Below are 17,902 nucleotides of genomic sequence, written 5' to 3'. Positions count from 1 at the left end.
TCCATATAGCTTTATTCCTGACCATCTTGAATTTTTTAATGAAAATTTCATTTATGACAATAATATGGCAGCCATTTTGAAACCCACTGGTAACCATAGTAACCATAAAATCTAAACTAAAAATATGCAAAAATCCCAAGTCATATATAATGGATATACATTTGCAATTTTACAGTTGTAGTCGCATTCATATTCAAGGTATGAATGATTTTTCACAACAGGGTCTAAAGCTTGATTTTTACTCAATATTTGCATAGCCCTGTATGGGTGTAAAGTGGTTAGCCCAGGAAGGGTTAAATCAGTCAAATTTCATTTCTACCTATTCCAATTACTAGTTTTGATTCTGCCAAATACACCACAAACACAATCTTTAGTTTAGTGTTTAGTGTCAAGAAATTGTTTTCTTAAGAGTTGATTCTAGTCATATTTATATCTGTTGTTAGAATATATAGAAATAGGTGGACAACAAAATATTAATTTTGAATTACAATACAACCACATTCTAAATGTTTTGTATATAACTCATGACAGATATCTAATACCAACAAAACATCTTGGTCAGTTTTTTTTTCTATACGGTTATGTTGCCATACATAAGTTTTACATATAATAATTTCAATTCTGAAAGAATATCTTATTGTATGCTAAAGCTGTGGCATGTAGAATGTAGCTGTGTATTTCAAATTTGTAAAAAGCTCCATTCCTTTTGATCTGATATGCAAGTATTGGCAAACAATAGCAATGAGTACATTAGTCAATGATTTGACATTCTTTTCATCCTAATACTATATTCAATACATTTCTAAATACTGTAAAACATGATACTATTGCAATCATGAAATTAATTCCAAGTCTGAAAGACACAAGGTGAGAGGTATTTAACCTAGGCGATTTCAATTTCATTCTCAATCATGACAAGTACAAAATATTGTTAGTTGTGTGATCTGCTCAAGTAAATGGCACCCATCACTGTAATATTTTCATGATACAATAAATTCATGTCTCATCTACAGTAGTACAACAACAATCACAATATTAGATAAGTAGTAAGATGAATAAGTGATCAAATAAAGCTGCAATAAATGACTATATCATGATGTACTCATAAGAAATTGAATACAGAAATAATTGTGAGAATCAGATAAGTCTGGCAAAGAGAAGAAATTTGCCTATGTGACAAGCCAAGAAGAAATCTGCTTATATATGTGATAAGCCAAGACAATAAGATGAGTGAAAAGAATTAAGCTTGTTAGTTTTGTGATAAAATTGCATCATTCAATTCAGACTGAATTTCTTTTTTAAGAGAATGCTAATTTGAAACAGCAGTAGAAAGACTAAAATAGTTAAGACTTTAGTGAACTTTTGTTAAAGCAAAAAAGACTGATTATATCTTAAAGCAAGAACGAAGGCTACAAACTACCGTGCCGACTGGTCTTATTACAAAGGTTACCAAGAACATCACTTGAACAACTTGGACTGGAGGTAGTAAAACTAGGCGTGCCCTCGGTATGATCTGTGTGGGTAGGAGTCGACTCGGACAGGCTCAATGGTGGAGAATTACGAATTGCTGAAGCTATCCTCATAGAATCGTCAGAACGATATACTACTGATGTCATTACTTCTGACCTGTGAACAAAAATGTACATCATTTAATCCATTGTTTATAAAGATTTGTTGCCCTAGACAATGAAACATACGCCCATAGCAGTTAAGTCGTCCAGAACGTCAACAAGGGTTGTCGCATATTTTTTTATTTTGTCAGTAATGAAAACATTTAAATCTGATTACAAGTAACAATCTACAAGTATGAAGTAAATATCAGAAATCATTAGAATCTGTTTGGTTTCTAGTTCTTCCCCATACTAACGTTAAGTATATAAAACATTTAATATCAAGGGCCATAATAGGATATTAACTTTTACCTCTAGAGCGTCTACAAGATATTTCAAAGTGATTAAGGGCCATAACTCTGGCAGTAATTATAAGAAATCGTTGAAAATCAATAGGCTTCATTGTGTCATGTTGGACTGACCGACGACAGTATACAACTACATTTCAATGTGGGTGTATAAAAAGTTATATTTTTTTTTAGGAATTGTCATTGTCAAGCACAAAATATGAGGAAAACAAAAAAAAAAATCTATATTTGTTTTGCATGATTTTAATTTACAATACATTACTAAACCTTAAATTAATCAGTCTATTCAAAAGAAAATTTCAATCATTGTAAAATACCAGAGACTTTATCTTTTAAAACAACTTTCTCTTAATAAAATCTTGAAAGTTTGACCACAGTAAAGTTAGAATTCAAGTAATTAAAGTTCTTTTAGACAATTGGAGATTATTTCTAGTTGTTTATAAAATACATGGTAAGCTTTCTAACACATACTAAACTTAACTTACTTCACAAAATATCAATAACACAAAACAATGAAATCTGTAACTAGAAGCTAAGCAGAAAGCAGAGAATACTGGGATATTTCATCTTATATACCTTACACCTTTTACATATTTATATCAAAACACAAGCTATGAATTAATAGCAATGTTTCCAATCAGCCAAGCGCAGGAATTTTGAAATCATGAATGAATTATATAAAAGTTATATACAGATTTTTTAAATTTATGATGCTTGTTGAGCCTTTATTATATTAGACATCCAGATTGCTTTATTCAAAATGGTATCAGGTTTTAGTGAAATCTTCCAAACCTTAGTAAAACCAATCTTAGTGCTGTGTCCTTCAACAAAATCAAAGAACATGTAAGGAAATTTAATTGCATCCAGCACAATCTAATCATGCTAAACCCTAGTTGATTAATATATTTGGGGTGTAAAGCTGGCCAACCTATTATATACACATGTAGCTAAATACTGACTTCTAAAATATATAAAATACATGTGAACAGATTACCTGTACCAATTCCTGTTGGCAACATTTAAACAAACAAATATCAAAACAATACAGTAAACAATGTGGGCTGCTGTATATCAAATACAATATCATTTGGAGAAAATTGGCACAAACAATATTATCAAAAATTCATGCATCTGCAGTGCAAAATTTCGAAAGGAGAAAAATTTTCAAACAATAATTTAGAGAGGATAAAACATTTTGGATAATATATCAATATGTAATAAACTATACAAACATGGCAGACATACGACGAAAAAACAATTTTACACGGCATGACAATTTTTCTCTCCAGAAAAAATAAACAGCGAAATGTAAAATATGTGGCAAATGTGTGTATGTGCTGGCAAATGGCAACTACAATTAGCCGCTAAAAATAACAATGTTTGAAGGTGGTAAAATTAAAAATAAAAAAGAAGATGGTTATGTACCTTTTGTTGAGTCGATCACCTTTGTTATTTATATTAGATGATTGTTGAGTTGTTGGTATATCTGTTATACTGGGATTAGACTGATATTTTGTATCATTAGAAGCATCAGGTAATAAATCTGGTTTACCACTCATAGCTACTGACGGATCTGCACAAAAAAAATAAATAAATAAGTGAAATGAAATGGAGTTTAACGTCCTACTGTTCTGCTCCTAACCTGGGCTAATGAAGACGGGCATACGCCATACAGTGTGCTATGAGGAAAATTTTGCACGGACAGCGGCACTACAGCCTACTCTTATATCGAATTCCAACTGCCAAGGGATCTTTTACGTGCACGCCAATGTGTACACGGGACCTCAGTTTTTCAGCCCATCGGAACGACTAGACAGCTTTCCTTGTCAGCCCCTCCGTCTGTCATCACTGACAAGGGAGAACCACGCCGGAAAATCTGGATGAACTTTCTCGGCCAATGCAGGGATCGAACACCTGACCTCCAGGCTAGCGAGCTAGCGTCTTACCCACTTAGCCACGTGATCCAACAATAAATAAATAAAATTAATTCCCAGTGTGGCTGGACACCAGTGACGATACTTTGTAACAAACCAAGCAGATTTATTAATGAAAGCAAATTGTAAATTCAAGATAGTAAGTAAATACAGGTTTGTGAAATTGCAAAATGAGTTGTTGGATCGTGCCAGCTCACATGGTACAAAGAGCTAGGTACATTTATTAAGTAAATTTATCATAAGAGCAGTATGCTAGCATTTTTTTCATTAAATTGATATGTGCATGTTTCAAGCCTGATTCTTCAAGAAGTAACAATTATCTTACTGTATTCATCAGAGAAACTGATGGTTCTCTGTGTTTTTTCTGGTACTTTACGTATGGCACTGCCTGGTTCTGTTTGTTCTGGTATAGTTGTCTGAGCTCGAGCTCTTCCTGCATATCCTTTCTTCTTTGAAGGAGAATGCTTTAAAGCTAAAGAAAAATCAAACAAATACAAACTTATCCCATCAAATTTTTCTATCAATACCCAATTTCCTTAAATCATACTATTCAACTAAATTCTTTATGAGAAATGTTTTGGAAAAATACAACTTGTAAAGACAACTTTAATAGTTATAGACAATATAGGGAACTTACAATATTATTTATAATATATCCATTAGTTGAATTTTAATTCAAACTGATTAAGCAATACAAAAAGAAATCTAACATATTGTTCAATTTTATTTTAATAATTAGTTTGCACGTAGGCGTCATTAGCACATGCAGAAACGCAGAAAACCCACGTGGTGAATCAAAACAACACATCATGACTCAATTATAGACCTTATGATCTAAAGTCATGTCTTAGATCATTCATCCACCCCCCCACCAAAACAAAGATGAAACTTATGTTTGAAAATTCAAGTCATCAAATTATATTCTTCTAAGAAACATATAAAACTCACGAGTTTGTATTTTTTTGAAGACTCTTGTGGCACAATATGATGCAAATCTGTTGGCATAATAACCTGGTCTATGTACTGAGATGGTATCCTACAAGATACAGAGAAATAAAATTACGTAAACTACAAGAAACCAAAACATGCTACATTGGCTTTATTAAATCACTCATCTTTTTAGTAGGTTGATTCACAGAGGCTCAAGAACAAAATGGCGCAGAACAAATCTCCTTTAAAATGAACTTCACATGTGCAATGCTAGGAACGAGCATTGAAGTTTCTGTCCAGTCTGCATTAAATCTAAACTGTCAAAGATTTTTACATGAACCTCAACATACTCTTGGTTTTTGTTCTATCTTAACAACTGGCTTAACACTTTACTTCTTGGCCTACATTTGAGAGTGTAAAAAAGAACTTGCTGTAGTGTTAGTTAATTTTACTTACCCCATCTATGACAAGAGACTTGATTTGATGTTCTAGTCGTTTTTTTAGTCTATATGATTGTAAAATGTCAATAATACCAAGATATATCAATAATCTATCTCCTTTTTGGTTTCTAGCTGGGATGCCTCCAGGTCTATAATAAAAAAAACCCTCTAAAACGTAACTAAATCTATATGTGATTTATTTGTAATTAATGCACTACAGAACGTGGCATTAACAAAACTATACTTGATATATTTTGACCAAATGTTACGAAATTAATTGTGGTTGGATGCTTCTAAGCTGAGTGCATGAAAATGGAATCGGTTTGATATATTTCACACACATTTAAAAATGAAATGAAAAGAAAAGAAAGGAAATGGGGTTTAACATCCTACTGTTCTGCTCCGACTGGGCTAATACAGTGTGCTATGAGGGAAATTTTGCCCAGGCAGTGGCACTATGGCCTACTCTTATATCGAATTTCAACTGCAAGGGGATTTTTTTAAGTGCACAGCAATGTATACACTGGTCCTCAGTTTTCCGTCCCATCCAAATGACTAGACAGCTGTCCTTGTCAGGTCATTCGTCCTGCATCACTGACAAGGGGAGAATCCACGCCGGAAGAATCCCAAAGAACTTTCGCGGCCAATGCAGGGATCGAACACGCATCTTACGCACTTAGACGCCGTGGTTCCCCACACACATATAAAACATCTTCATAAACATACAGAGAATAGTAATATGATGTCTTACGGAAAGTTCTCATCTTCATTTTCTTCTATATCTGTTTTGGCTGTGATTGATTCAAGAGCTGTTGAATACTGAGCTAATCGTGTTTTAAAAGACTTCCCTCTTTGTAAACTTGTATTAACTAGAAATAAATTAAATTACACAATTAAAGAATAGTATACTCTTTCCAGAACACCTGATACCCTATCATTGGGTTCATCGTTATTCTGTTCTGTGTCAAATTTACTTTTCACATTTTTGATTATAGAGCCAACATTTTGACCATTAATATATTTCATTTTGCTTCAAGAAGGCATTACTGTTTTTAGGAACTTCACAAAATAATTTATCTAATTTATTCAAGTTTGATTGCATGCAATATTTAGACACCAGCCATGATGAGACATGTCAATCTATAAGTGTACAATTATTTTTAGTTTTTTACCTAAATTTAAGGCATTACTGTTTTTAGGAACTTCACAAAATAATTTATCTAATTTATTCAAGTTTGATTGCATGCAATATTTAGACACCAGCCATGATGAGACATGTCAATCTATAAGTGTACAATTATTTTTAGTTTTTTACCTAAATTTAACGAACGCTCATCAAAAGTAATGTGCTAAGTGGATCAGATATATGATTATTAAATTTAAGTGAGTTCGAAGGTTGTTTCAAAAGTAATCATATTTTCATGATTTTAGCCGACAGTGGCAACACCTCCTTAAATATTAATTGTGTGTGTTTTAATCATATACTGTTGTTCCTACGTACCAATGAATCGTTTGGTTGCATTGTCTATCAGTTTGTAGAAAGAACAATGTACTGCTAATACAAATAAAACTTACCTTTACCCTGTTGTGTGTCTACAGAATCTTGATGTGGATAACCTGAATCATATTCACTACATTCTGATACAACTCTAGTATGTCCCTTTTCTCTTTCCACAGCATCTAGATTATGTATACCAACTAATAAACTGAAGTCCATTATCTTAAAACTTTCTAAAACCTGCAGTAAATATGACAATAATTTACATAAATTCAATAGTTTTTTTCCTGTGGCCACAATCTGATTAAAAATACATTTAACTATATTGCGTTTTTTTTTTAAAATACTTTCAATGGCCTATACTACATGAAGATCTGACCGGTTGTACTGGGAGGACACATCAGGGGTCATACGAGCAGCTTTTGACCATATGACGTCAGACATTGATTAATCAATCAGCGTTGACGTTTGCAGGATTTTAACCACACCAAGAACTCGCAGTTTCATTGGCTAATTCCTCACATCAACTAAAACGCCTGTTATATAACAACTCTTCAGTGTAGAAGCGCGGGAATATGAGTCACGTGATGTCAACACAGTCACCCTTGCAGAAATCGTGAAAATAAATGGAATTAACTATTTTTGGGCAAGTCCTTTATTCATATAATGTAACGCTTACTTCATAAATGAACATTCAGTTGCATTTCGACGTAATTTACCGCAAATATGGGTCTTGGGGACTTGAAATACAGTTTTTCTTCGCGGTGTCTTATGACATCATAACACGAAAGACTACGAGATTTATTTGTCCACAAAATGTCACGTTGTATACCATTTTCAAGTGCTCGGCGGCAGCACTTAACATGCTCCGATTTATTGATTTTAATAGCATCGGAACGGCAATAACAACCTTTGATCGGTCAGGGGTGGAATCTTGACAAATTACCTCATAAAAAGTGAGCATGAATTGTTTTTTCAACTTAAAAAATATACATAGTATTTTTAAATGCCAACATTCCACCCCCGACCGATCGAAAGGTAGTTCAATTATCTAATGGTACCCCCGTTTCAAAACGCGACAAATTTTTTTACCGTAACGTCAAAACACACAAAATTGAAGTTTTTCAACTTATGTTTATGAAATTAATAATATGATCAGGTTCATAAAAAATATATCAAACAAAACCATAAGAAACTGGCTTTAAAAATATGTTAAAAATATTGCAAAAGATTAAATAGCGACTATGTGACGTTAAGTTTAAAAAAGGTTACAAATTGGGAAAAAACACTTTCTTCCAATGCGAGCAATGGAGTTGTGACACCTACTTCCAGATCCTAGTATTGTGAAGACAAGTAAAACGAAATTTTGAACTATAAAAAAAACGAAACGAAAGAGGATGTGTGTTTTAATCAGATTGCTGTGGCCAGTATTATAAGATAACTGAAATCAAGCCTTACCAAATCTATTGCTTGGCAGTGATAGGCTTAGTAATATGCTAGTATATTTTGTTAGAAAATCAAGGTTAATTAAATGTGAATTATATTCCTGTAAATACAATTCCAAGAAACAATATCTGACTGATAATAAAACCTAAATGAAATAGGATGTGCTATATTAACCATGTCAGGATGTGATATGGTTAAATGATAAGTAACACCAGTATAAAATGGTGTGAATGGTCAGAGAATAGTGCTTTAGTTATGTTATAATCTGAGCATGAAGAAGAAGTAATTTAAATTTTTGATATGGTGTAATCAAGAAATATCTATTAACAATATAAACATGTTACTTCAGGTCAGGTCTGATGTCTGATATTTACTCATACATAGTTCAGACTCAGCATATCAAACTTGACCATAAACAATGGATTTTGACTTGTATTTCAAAAGATTTTGAAATCTGTCATTACAAAAATATTTCAGGATCCCACTGAATAACTTGAGCATATCATTTAATGTTTTGTTAAAGGTGATTGTCAGCAGAACTTCAGATTAACGGTGAACCGCAGATTAACAAAACAAGACCTTTCTATAATTTAAACAAACTTCAAATTATCTAAATCGGATACTTACCCTAATATCTCGGTTAAGTGTTTTTATAAGAGCATCATAATATTCTTTTTCCATTAGAATACCTTCAGGATGATTTTCATTAAAGTCTAAATCTTTCAAAGTAGGATTTGATTTGGCACGTTCACTTTTGGATGCTTTTCTTTTGTACGTACTACCTTTCAGATCATATTTCTCATGCATTTTTATTGATGATGGCAGTAAATTATTCATAACAGTAAATCGAATATTCTTTCCTCCACACTGAAATATACAAATTGCATCTTTAAGATAGTCAGGCTGAATATATTTACAAATTTTAATCTTTTTGTCTCTACAAACAATTGGATGCTCCATTTTAAAATATTCTTAATAAACAATTAATTATCCCCAAATCAATTGATTATATTCATTAATTACTTGCTCATTTACCTTTTCGTAAATCAACATGCAATCAAATTGTTTATCACTTGGCATAACCTAAGCAGATAATGCTCATTATCAAACCTAGTCATGGTATTGATAGAAAATATACACCAATGCCCCCTCCCCCCACTCCAATTAGAAACAGGGTTATTGTGTTCTAAAGTCTTGTCAATCAGATTGCTTATCTCTTCTTAGCCTAAACACAGAATGCACATCATGAGTCAAGACTTTCACCTAATGAACATAAACACCAAGTTTGCACACATTCTAATTCAATTAGACGAAGCTAAGTTATTATGTCCCAAAATTTCTTGATGAATTAAATTAATTATCACGGTTTATCCTAAGCAGAAAATATCAATGCATTCATCAAATGTACAACTAAATGCAGTTTAAATATTCTAGCTCAATGACTTATTGTGTTCCAAACATATGATGGTGTCCCAAGCTGCAGGTGATCCTCTTTTAAAATCGGTAAATTGTCAAGTAAATTAACAGTGAGAGCTAGTATTATCTATTATAAAGTAATCAATTCTTGTTAAATGCTACATACCTGATAACAATATAAACCATAATATTTAGGCAGTAATGTTCTGGGATTTTGACTGTGATTCTGTAAGTAAATATATTTATAAAATCAGTTACTTTAAATAATCAAGACGTAATTAAACAAGTTTGCATAATATAATAACTGGGTAAGTAATGATTTAGATTAGCTCGGTTTATCCTTTATTTAGTTTTTCAGTCAGTCTGATTAAAATATGTTGTCAACTCTTTTATTACTGTTCTATTACAGAGAGAGAGAAATTAGGTTTAACATTCACTTGGCACATTCCATCGTGACTAACATATGGTTCACTTTTATTTCAAGCTCATAGTTTTTTTTTATCAGTAGGAGGAAACCGGAGAAAACCCAGGAGGTTGGGCCCGGCAACCCTACTCCTTGTTGCAAGTGGGGAATCGAAACCACAGCACTTGACTCAATAACAGAAATTATGATCAAAACTTGTGTGTGTTAATAACCATTCGCCTACCCAACCCCCGTGTTCTATTACAAGTACATTGCCAGGAAGAACAATCTAAGTTGCTTTTTCAACGAACCCCAGTTAATGGCGCCATCTGGTAGCAAATTGTATAAGCTTTCTGTGGAATAAACAATTTCAGGTCAAAACGATCAGAGTCACATTGAACCAAGTCCCTTTTGAAACGGCCTCCCAGACAAATATGTCCATCGTACCCTTTGTTTGACCTTAACTTTGCTGAAAAGTGGAAGTCAGTTGTTGTATGATTATGATTCATATTAAACATAATTTGATGTTGTAATTAAACCCACTCGTTATTCTGTTCGAGTCATGCATTCTCGTCCAAAAGTCTGTTTTGCCTTTTATGCAAAAAGACAAAAATGTGACTTAGATCATTCTTCCCCTGAACTCTTCATTTCCTTTGACGCATGAATTCAGATTATGTCAGTCGACTGATTGACTAATCAAACATCAAATTGTCTGCATAGGAGCACAGGACTTTACGTTGGTTGGAATTATAGGAAAATGCATAAATATTACAGTGACTATGGTTGATGTAGCAGCATAATTAAAACAAAACAACAACAAAAAAACAGACAATAATTCCAAGGAATTGCAGTTGATAAAAGATGTCCAAGATAGTTGACTTACCAAAAAATATCCTGGTAAAAGTTTAGTTAAAAAGTCAGCTTCTTTATGCTGTACTGTTTTTATAATAAATTCATCATCTTGTGTTATATAAAATATACTACCACTAGCTCCAGGATTACTTAATTCTTGTAATGGTTCATCACATAATGACATCTACAATGATAATATTTTATTACATAAAAATCTGTGACAAATATATATTAACATTGTATATACCGGAACAATTACTAAGCTTACTCACCAATCTGGTTAAAATACAGATCCTATTTCGTTTCATTTTTATAGTTCAAAATTTCGTTTTACTTGTCTTTACTACACTTGGATCTGGAAGATTTGTTATTTAACTTGTGTTCTGCTTGAAATGAGGGGTCAGCCAATCAAATGGTCTGTCGAATCGAGTGTTTGACCTTTTTTGCCCGGAACTGTGGGTAATCCACTAGTAACATCAATGTTGATTGGTTGATCAAATGTCTGACGTCATAGGTCAAAAGTCGGTCTTTTGACCCCTGACGTGACCTATCGCTATAACTTGTCATATCTTGATGTAGTGAAGGCCATCGACAGTATAAAAAAACGAAACGAAATATAGATCTGTATTTTAATCAGATATGCTTACTCACCAAATCCATCATTTATTAAGAATAGGAGGACAAACAGCAAGCAGATAATGTTTAAAAATTGGTGTAAGAAGGAAGGTGGGAAATCAGGAAGTGGCATCAGACGTCGACTCAACTAGGCTATTTACTGGACTAAAGGCCAATGTCTACTATTAAGTGCAGTAATGTTAATTGCATGTAATTTCACTTGGAAATATTGGCAAGTGCAATATTTAGGAGTAGTTATTGATCCTACTTTTCAACAATTAACCACCTAGAACAATGATCATTCAGCCATTGCATCGTTTTATCAATAGAAAGGGATAAAATTATATTCATTTTCCTGCAATGTTGATTTGGTTGAGGTTTTTTGAATGATTAAGTGGACCAAATTAGGCATAAAACAGCTGTCATCATATTGCTTTATTTTAATAATTCATTTGACCATAGACTGCTGTAACAGGAGAAGGAAAACAGAAAAGTTAGGCAATTGAACCTACTACAGTACTTGAACATATTGAATAGCCTTATGAAACATGATTAGTCTAATCATGAACATAGTATTAGTGATGGTATAGAGTAATAGTAGGGAGGATGATTTTCCGCGATCTTGGAAAAACAGCAGAAAATGCTAAATTCACATTGTGAAATGGATTCGCGGAAAATCACGGAAAATGAAATTTATTCTGTGTAAAAATCATGAAATATATTCTGTGTAAAAATCATGAAATCTATTTTGTGTAAAAATCATGAAATTTTATAAAATAAGCCATTTACAAAGAATTTTTAAACGAAAACTCACATAGTCCAAGTCCAAACAGACGAAGCGAGTTCTAAACAAACTTGGTCAAGTAATAATGAAGAAACATTTCATAAATAAATGAGCAGTCAAGTGGAAAAAGTGAAATATCCAAAGAAAATATTTTAATGTCATCTAAATTAACCTTGTTTTTTCCAAAAAATTATTACAATTCCTACCAAAACTATCAAAGTAGCCGTAGGTAAGTTTCTTGTCTCTCGAGTTGAGAGTACATGCAGATCATAAATATTCTTAGAGGTCATGACATCGATGTCACACTTTTGAAAGCCTTTCATTGGCTTAAACTTCGAATGAGGAATTGAGTTGTCGACTGCTAAAACGGCGAGAAGATCAATCTCCATCACACAAATTACAGCTGAAAATCCGGCTAAACAATTTCAAAACCATTTTTATGAAGATGACGGTATTATGCTTTGTAAATTTTGTTCACACAGCGTGGATTATATACACAGTAATAGGGTGATGGATCATATTGAATCAAAGAAACATCAATCGGCCATGATGGATTCAGTAATACCCATGTCTTACTGTGAAATGGAAAAAAATGGAATTGACTAAAATCTGAAATGGAATTTGCCCATATCTGAAGTGGAAAATCATCATCCCTATAATAGGTTATTACATGTAGTTAACAAGAATTGCTAAAATATTAATATCGATCATGTTGAAACATTAATAAATATTCTTAAAGTTCAACTTTATGATAATTAATAAACATAAAGAAACAAACCATAAAATCATCTGGTTGAATACCAAATAATTCACGAAAATAACGAAAAGCTACAGGAGCATACGTCTTAAAACGATAATCACTGTGCTGATGTGCTGGTGTCAAATTACTTCCTTCTCTGTAAAATAAAACAACACATAACTATTATATTTATAATAGGATGATATAAAATGACATATATAAAGATAGGTTGCCAGGCAACGAAACATATGCCCACAGCAGCTAAATCGTCCGAGCGGTCGACAAGGGTTGTCGCATATTTATTCCTTTGTAGGTAATTGGGGGCCTTTACAAGACAGTTCCATACAGATCAGAATATAAATTTTGTCGTTTGAGGGGTTTACAAGGTTCTACAAACTGAAACAAGGGTCTCAACTCTGGAAGTAATCTACAGAAATTGTTGAAATTTGACAGGCTTTTCATTTTACTATTTTAAATAATGCATATGTAGATCACATGATCACTTTTGTCATTCGAACTTTCACAAGGTTCACAATCGCCATAACTTGACGAAAATTGCTGAAATTCAATAGACCACTGTTTCACAAATTTAAATGATGCATATAAATATTTCATACATATCAGATGATAACTTTCATCAATCAAGCATTAACAAGGTTATTATTGTAAATTGTTGAAATTCAATAGGATTCTTCGTTTCACTAATTGAAATCATGCATATAAATTTTACAAAGATCGGGTAATAACTTCTGACGTTCAAGCGTTCACAAGATTCAACAAAGTTAAACAAGGGCCATAACTCTAGATGTAATTAACGGAAATTTGCTGAAACTCAATATGTAATGTTACGAATGTCTTCGAATCAGACCATCTAGTGAACGTACCCATTGAAGTCACCAGAAATGGACAAAACTGGCTATAGGCAGTCATCAAGTATCTACAATTGAAAGAACTAATCCCAACACAGATAAATGTCGCCATGGTCGCCTTCTTTTTTCAACAGTAAAGTGAGCTGCGGAATTTAAACGTAGCAGAGAGAACCTTGACTATGACCTACATTGTGGAAGGCCATCCACAGCATCGATTCATGAAAACATTACCCGGGTGCATGACGTTGATTGATCGACAATTAACCACTCAACATATTGCCAGTGGGCATCTTTCATGAGAGGGTTCAGTACGTTATCATTGCCATCGAGTTAGGAATGACAAAAGTTTCTGCAAGATGGGTGCCCAAAGCTCTTGACTGCAGATCATAAACGTGTCAAATTCCTGTGTCCTGTGACAATCTGCGCAGTTTTGGATCAGATTCTGATAAATTTTTGGGTCAAATACACTAAAATCTGATTAAGAGTAACAACTCATTAAGTAATTATCAGATAATCATTAGAATTTGTTTGGCTTTTAGTTCTGCCCCATGCTGACATTTAGTATACAAAACATTTAATATCATGAATTTAGCTGTTCAAGTTATCAAAATTCACTGAAAATCAATATACTTGTTCATCTCATGACCTTACACTCTGTTTATCAATCTAAAGTCAATCGGATGATAACTTTGGTCTCTAGGGCATCCACAAGATTTTCAAAGTGGTCAAGGGCCATAACTCTGGTAGTAATTATCGGAAATCATTGAAAATCACTGGGCTTCTTTGTCTCACGACCTTAAACACTGTGTATAAACCTGTCAGTCAAATTATGACTGGCTGGCAACTAAAGTGGTTGATCTGTTAAGTCTCATCTAACTATTGTTTTAAATGCCTTAAGTCTTAATCCTTCAATAATTATATGTTTATGTCAACACTTTCTAAGTAACTGATTTGTATAAATAGACAAATGTATGTTAGATGAGGACATTAGTTGGAGAGACCAGCTTAGGGAACCTATACTAGTTGGAGGTCCGATACATAGGAAATTATAAGTTGTTAAATTGTTGCTGTTAATTATTTGCTCCTGAAATAAAGTGTTGAAGATCCATTCCAAGAATCTGTATTCTTTTCTGATATTTGGAGAACACGTGTCGACGAGCTACATTCCCTGAAAGTCGAACGGTGTTATATGGTGGAGATGCCGGGCAGAGTGAACAAAATTGTCTACTCTTGATTCCGGTACAGCTAAGCGAGATAAATTGTAAACATATTTGGAAGAAGAAAGGATGGATATCAACATTATTCTTCCTTCAGCAGCAGTAGCAGCAATAAGAAGTCTGAATCAACTACCAATGTCTTGGAGTCTCAAACAGGATAGGGGTTCTACAGAAATCAGCTTTAAATGGGGCTTCTCAGAAAATTCATTACCCAGTTCGGAAAAGAAATATCGTTCTTTTGCCAAAAGACAAATGGATAGACAGCAGCAGCTAGAATTTTTTGCTAAGAAGGATGCCCAAAAAGTACAGATTTCTGTGGTCTCCAGTAAAAAGGATGTTGGGTGTCCAAAATGTTCCTGATACTAAAGATGTGGCTGTTGGGAATAACCCTGTGTTAATGGTGACAAGAGAAACAATGTGTCATCCTGCCAATAGCCATGATAAAGGTTGTCAAATAAATTTTGACAGTGAGGCAGCGATGAAAGATGTTTCAAGTTCTAGTGCCAAAAGTACCAGCAGTTAAGACCATCGACATGTAGGAGTTTGTTCAACAAATCCACCTGTACAAGTATCCGACAAAGTGCTTAGACAAAGAGTTAAGAACCCAAAACAAGAATATCTCATTCAGTGGAAGAATTGTCCAGCAACTTCGATTTCTTGGGTTCTGGAGGAGGAACTAGATTAAAGTGCTCAACAATACATAAATGCGAATTCAAATAGAATATAAGGACTCAGGTTACGTTTACCTGATGAAAAAGTTAACCAGTACAATTTGCAAGAACATTATTTTATGCCTCACATGAATCCTATGTACAGAAACAGAAATTATCAGGAAAAAAGGGATAGATTATGTTACTTTGATTAATCGAAAAATAAGGATTTTTGATTTTATTAAATGCTTAAAACATGGGGTCATGTTTTTGTCTGAAGTAAGGGGGATATATGACCGATGTCTAGGTCATATGTTATTTTATTATTTTTCAATTCTGTTTTAAATTTCAAATCTATATTTTAATTTTCATTAATGCTTGGTTAGTCATTAGAGGCAGGCAGCAATTAACCTGTCAGTCAAATTATGACAGGCTGGCAACTAAAGTGGTTGATCTGTCAAGTCTCATCTAACTATTACTATTGTTTTAAATGCCTTAAGTCTTAATCCTTCAATAATTATATGTTTATGTCAACACTTTCTAAGTAACTGATTTGTATAAATAGACAAATGTATGTTAGATGAGGACATTAGTTGGAGAGACCAGCTTAGGGAACCTATACTAGTTGGAGGTCCAATACATAGGAAATTATAAGTTGTTAAATTGTTGCTGTTAATTATTTGCTCCTGAACTAAAGTGTTGAAGATCCATTCCAAGAAACTGTATTCTTTTCTGATATTTGGAGAACACGTGTCGACGAGCTACATTCCCTGAAAGTCGAACGGTGTTAAATGCTCCTACTATAGACGCAAAATGTTTCGGGCTTAGCTTTTTTATTTGGGTTTTGTATTTGCGCCATTTTGTTTTAAATGTGAAGAAAAGGTGTGAAAATGACTATTTACAATGCATTCAGGATTTTTATATTTTAAAATATTTCTTGACAACATTCATAAACCTATAGCAATAATCCCAACGAAGACACTATTTGTCAAAATGAATTTGTAATATTACCAGTTGCCGAGAATACATATTGTTGGATTTGGTTGATTTTGCACACGTGTGCAATGCTTATTTGGAAATCTGTTTAACGGTTTCATTGCTACCAGATATGACATTAAATTCAAGGGAAGCGTGGTGGTACCTGAAGTGACATACAGTACACGGCTAGAGTTTCAGACTAGAATCGCCAAAAACGCTGAGTTCCACGGGGCATCCTTAGCGAATCGCTAGCATGCCATATCACAGAGTTTCACGGTGGATCACAGAGTTTTGCGGTGAAACACGGTGAATCACTTGCGTGCCGATATGGTCCCGATTCTAGCATGTTGAAGAAAAATGTACTTTATTTAAGTTGAATACATGTATGTTAATCTTGAGCGAGGAAGCTAGGATCAAACTAATATTGGCTACAATAAATTTTAATGCTGCCGCGAAAACGTGTACATGTATAATAATCCAACTTCCCCGGCAATCTATATCGGTTAAAATTTTGAATGTGCATGTTGGGCTATACATGTACATGTATGCAAACAGTGAACAACTTACAATTTCTTAAACGTATCATTTGGGCTTCGTCTATAAGTTCCACATCGTAACACGTAGATGTGATTCATTAATCATTGGCTGTTATCAAATCCAAATTTTAAATTATGTACGATAAGGTTTTACAATTACATCATTACTGGCAATTTCAGTTAATCTAAATTAACCATCTATACAGCACAGTGCCATACCATAAATCACTCCACGATGCACACAGCGGTATGTCACATGGTCAATTACACACCAAAACATTGAGTGTCTACATGTATTCTTACGCGACATCATCAACATGTAGTTGGAAGTGGGCGTAAAATCTCTGCTGTGACCATATACGTCTATTGTCTTTGAAATCACTTATCTTATATTTAATCTCGAAATAATCATTTGACTAACCTGTCATTTATGCGTGCGTATACATACTTTTGTACCAAGTTACGGCAAATGTTCTTTGATTCTAATTACTCCAATTAATGTTATATAAAACAAACGTTAATACTTCTCAACCACCAAGCTAAGAGACAAAGGCTTTTGACAAATCTACAGGAAGCCATTTCACTCTATAAGGTTGACACGTTAAAGTTATTATTACAATGTAATCATCTTCTATCATATACAATATGAATGTTAAGCAAGCTATTCTCTATAAATA

General features: G+C 33.4%; 1 protein-coding gene across 4 annotated transcripts in view; it reads right to left on the bottom strand.

Annotated features, from left to right (window-relative positions):
* Window positions 1-17,902, bottom strand: part of LOC126815461 (phosphatidylinositol 4-phosphate 5-kinase type-1 alpha) — a 50,413-nt gene that overhangs the window by 13,797 nt on the left and 18,714 nt on the right. For 2 of the 4 annotated variants that reach the window (XM_056099376.1, XM_050541114.2), the window contains exons 5-16: window positions 13,015-13,132; window positions 10,869-11,021; window positions 9,749-9,808; window positions 8,794-9,033; window positions 6,798-6,960; window positions 5,974-6,091; window positions 5,239-5,371; window positions 4,801-4,888; window positions 4,178-4,324; window positions 3,344-3,491; window positions 2,913-2,924; window positions 1,421-1,626 (exon numbers count right to left, since the gene is read on the bottom strand). In XM_056099376.1, the coding sequence (XP_055955351.1) occupies window positions 1,421-1,626; window positions 2,913-2,924; window positions 3,344-3,491; window positions 4,178-4,324; window positions 4,801-4,888; window positions 5,239-5,371; window positions 5,974-6,091; window positions 6,798-6,960; window positions 8,794-9,033; window positions 9,749-9,808; window positions 10,869-11,021; window positions 13,015-13,132 (1,586 nt within the window). The remainder of the gene's footprint in view (window positions 1-1,420; window positions 1,627-2,912; window positions 2,925-3,343; window positions 3,492-4,177; window positions 4,325-4,800; window positions 4,889-5,238; window positions 5,372-5,973; window positions 6,092-6,797; window positions 6,961-8,793; window positions 9,034-9,748; window positions 9,809-10,868; window positions 11,022-13,014; window positions 13,133-17,902) is intronic. The other 2 variants (XM_050541117.2, XM_050541116.2) reach the window with 2 other exon arrangements.

The sequence above is a fragment of the Patella vulgata genome, chromosome 3, assembly GCF_932274485.2.
Source record: "Patella vulgata chromosome 3, xgPatVulg1.2, whole genome shotgun sequence".
NCBI lineage: Eukaryota > Metazoa > Mollusca > Gastropoda > Patellidae > Patella > Patella vulgata.
This window is presented reverse-complemented; position numbering and strand designations above follow the sequence as displayed.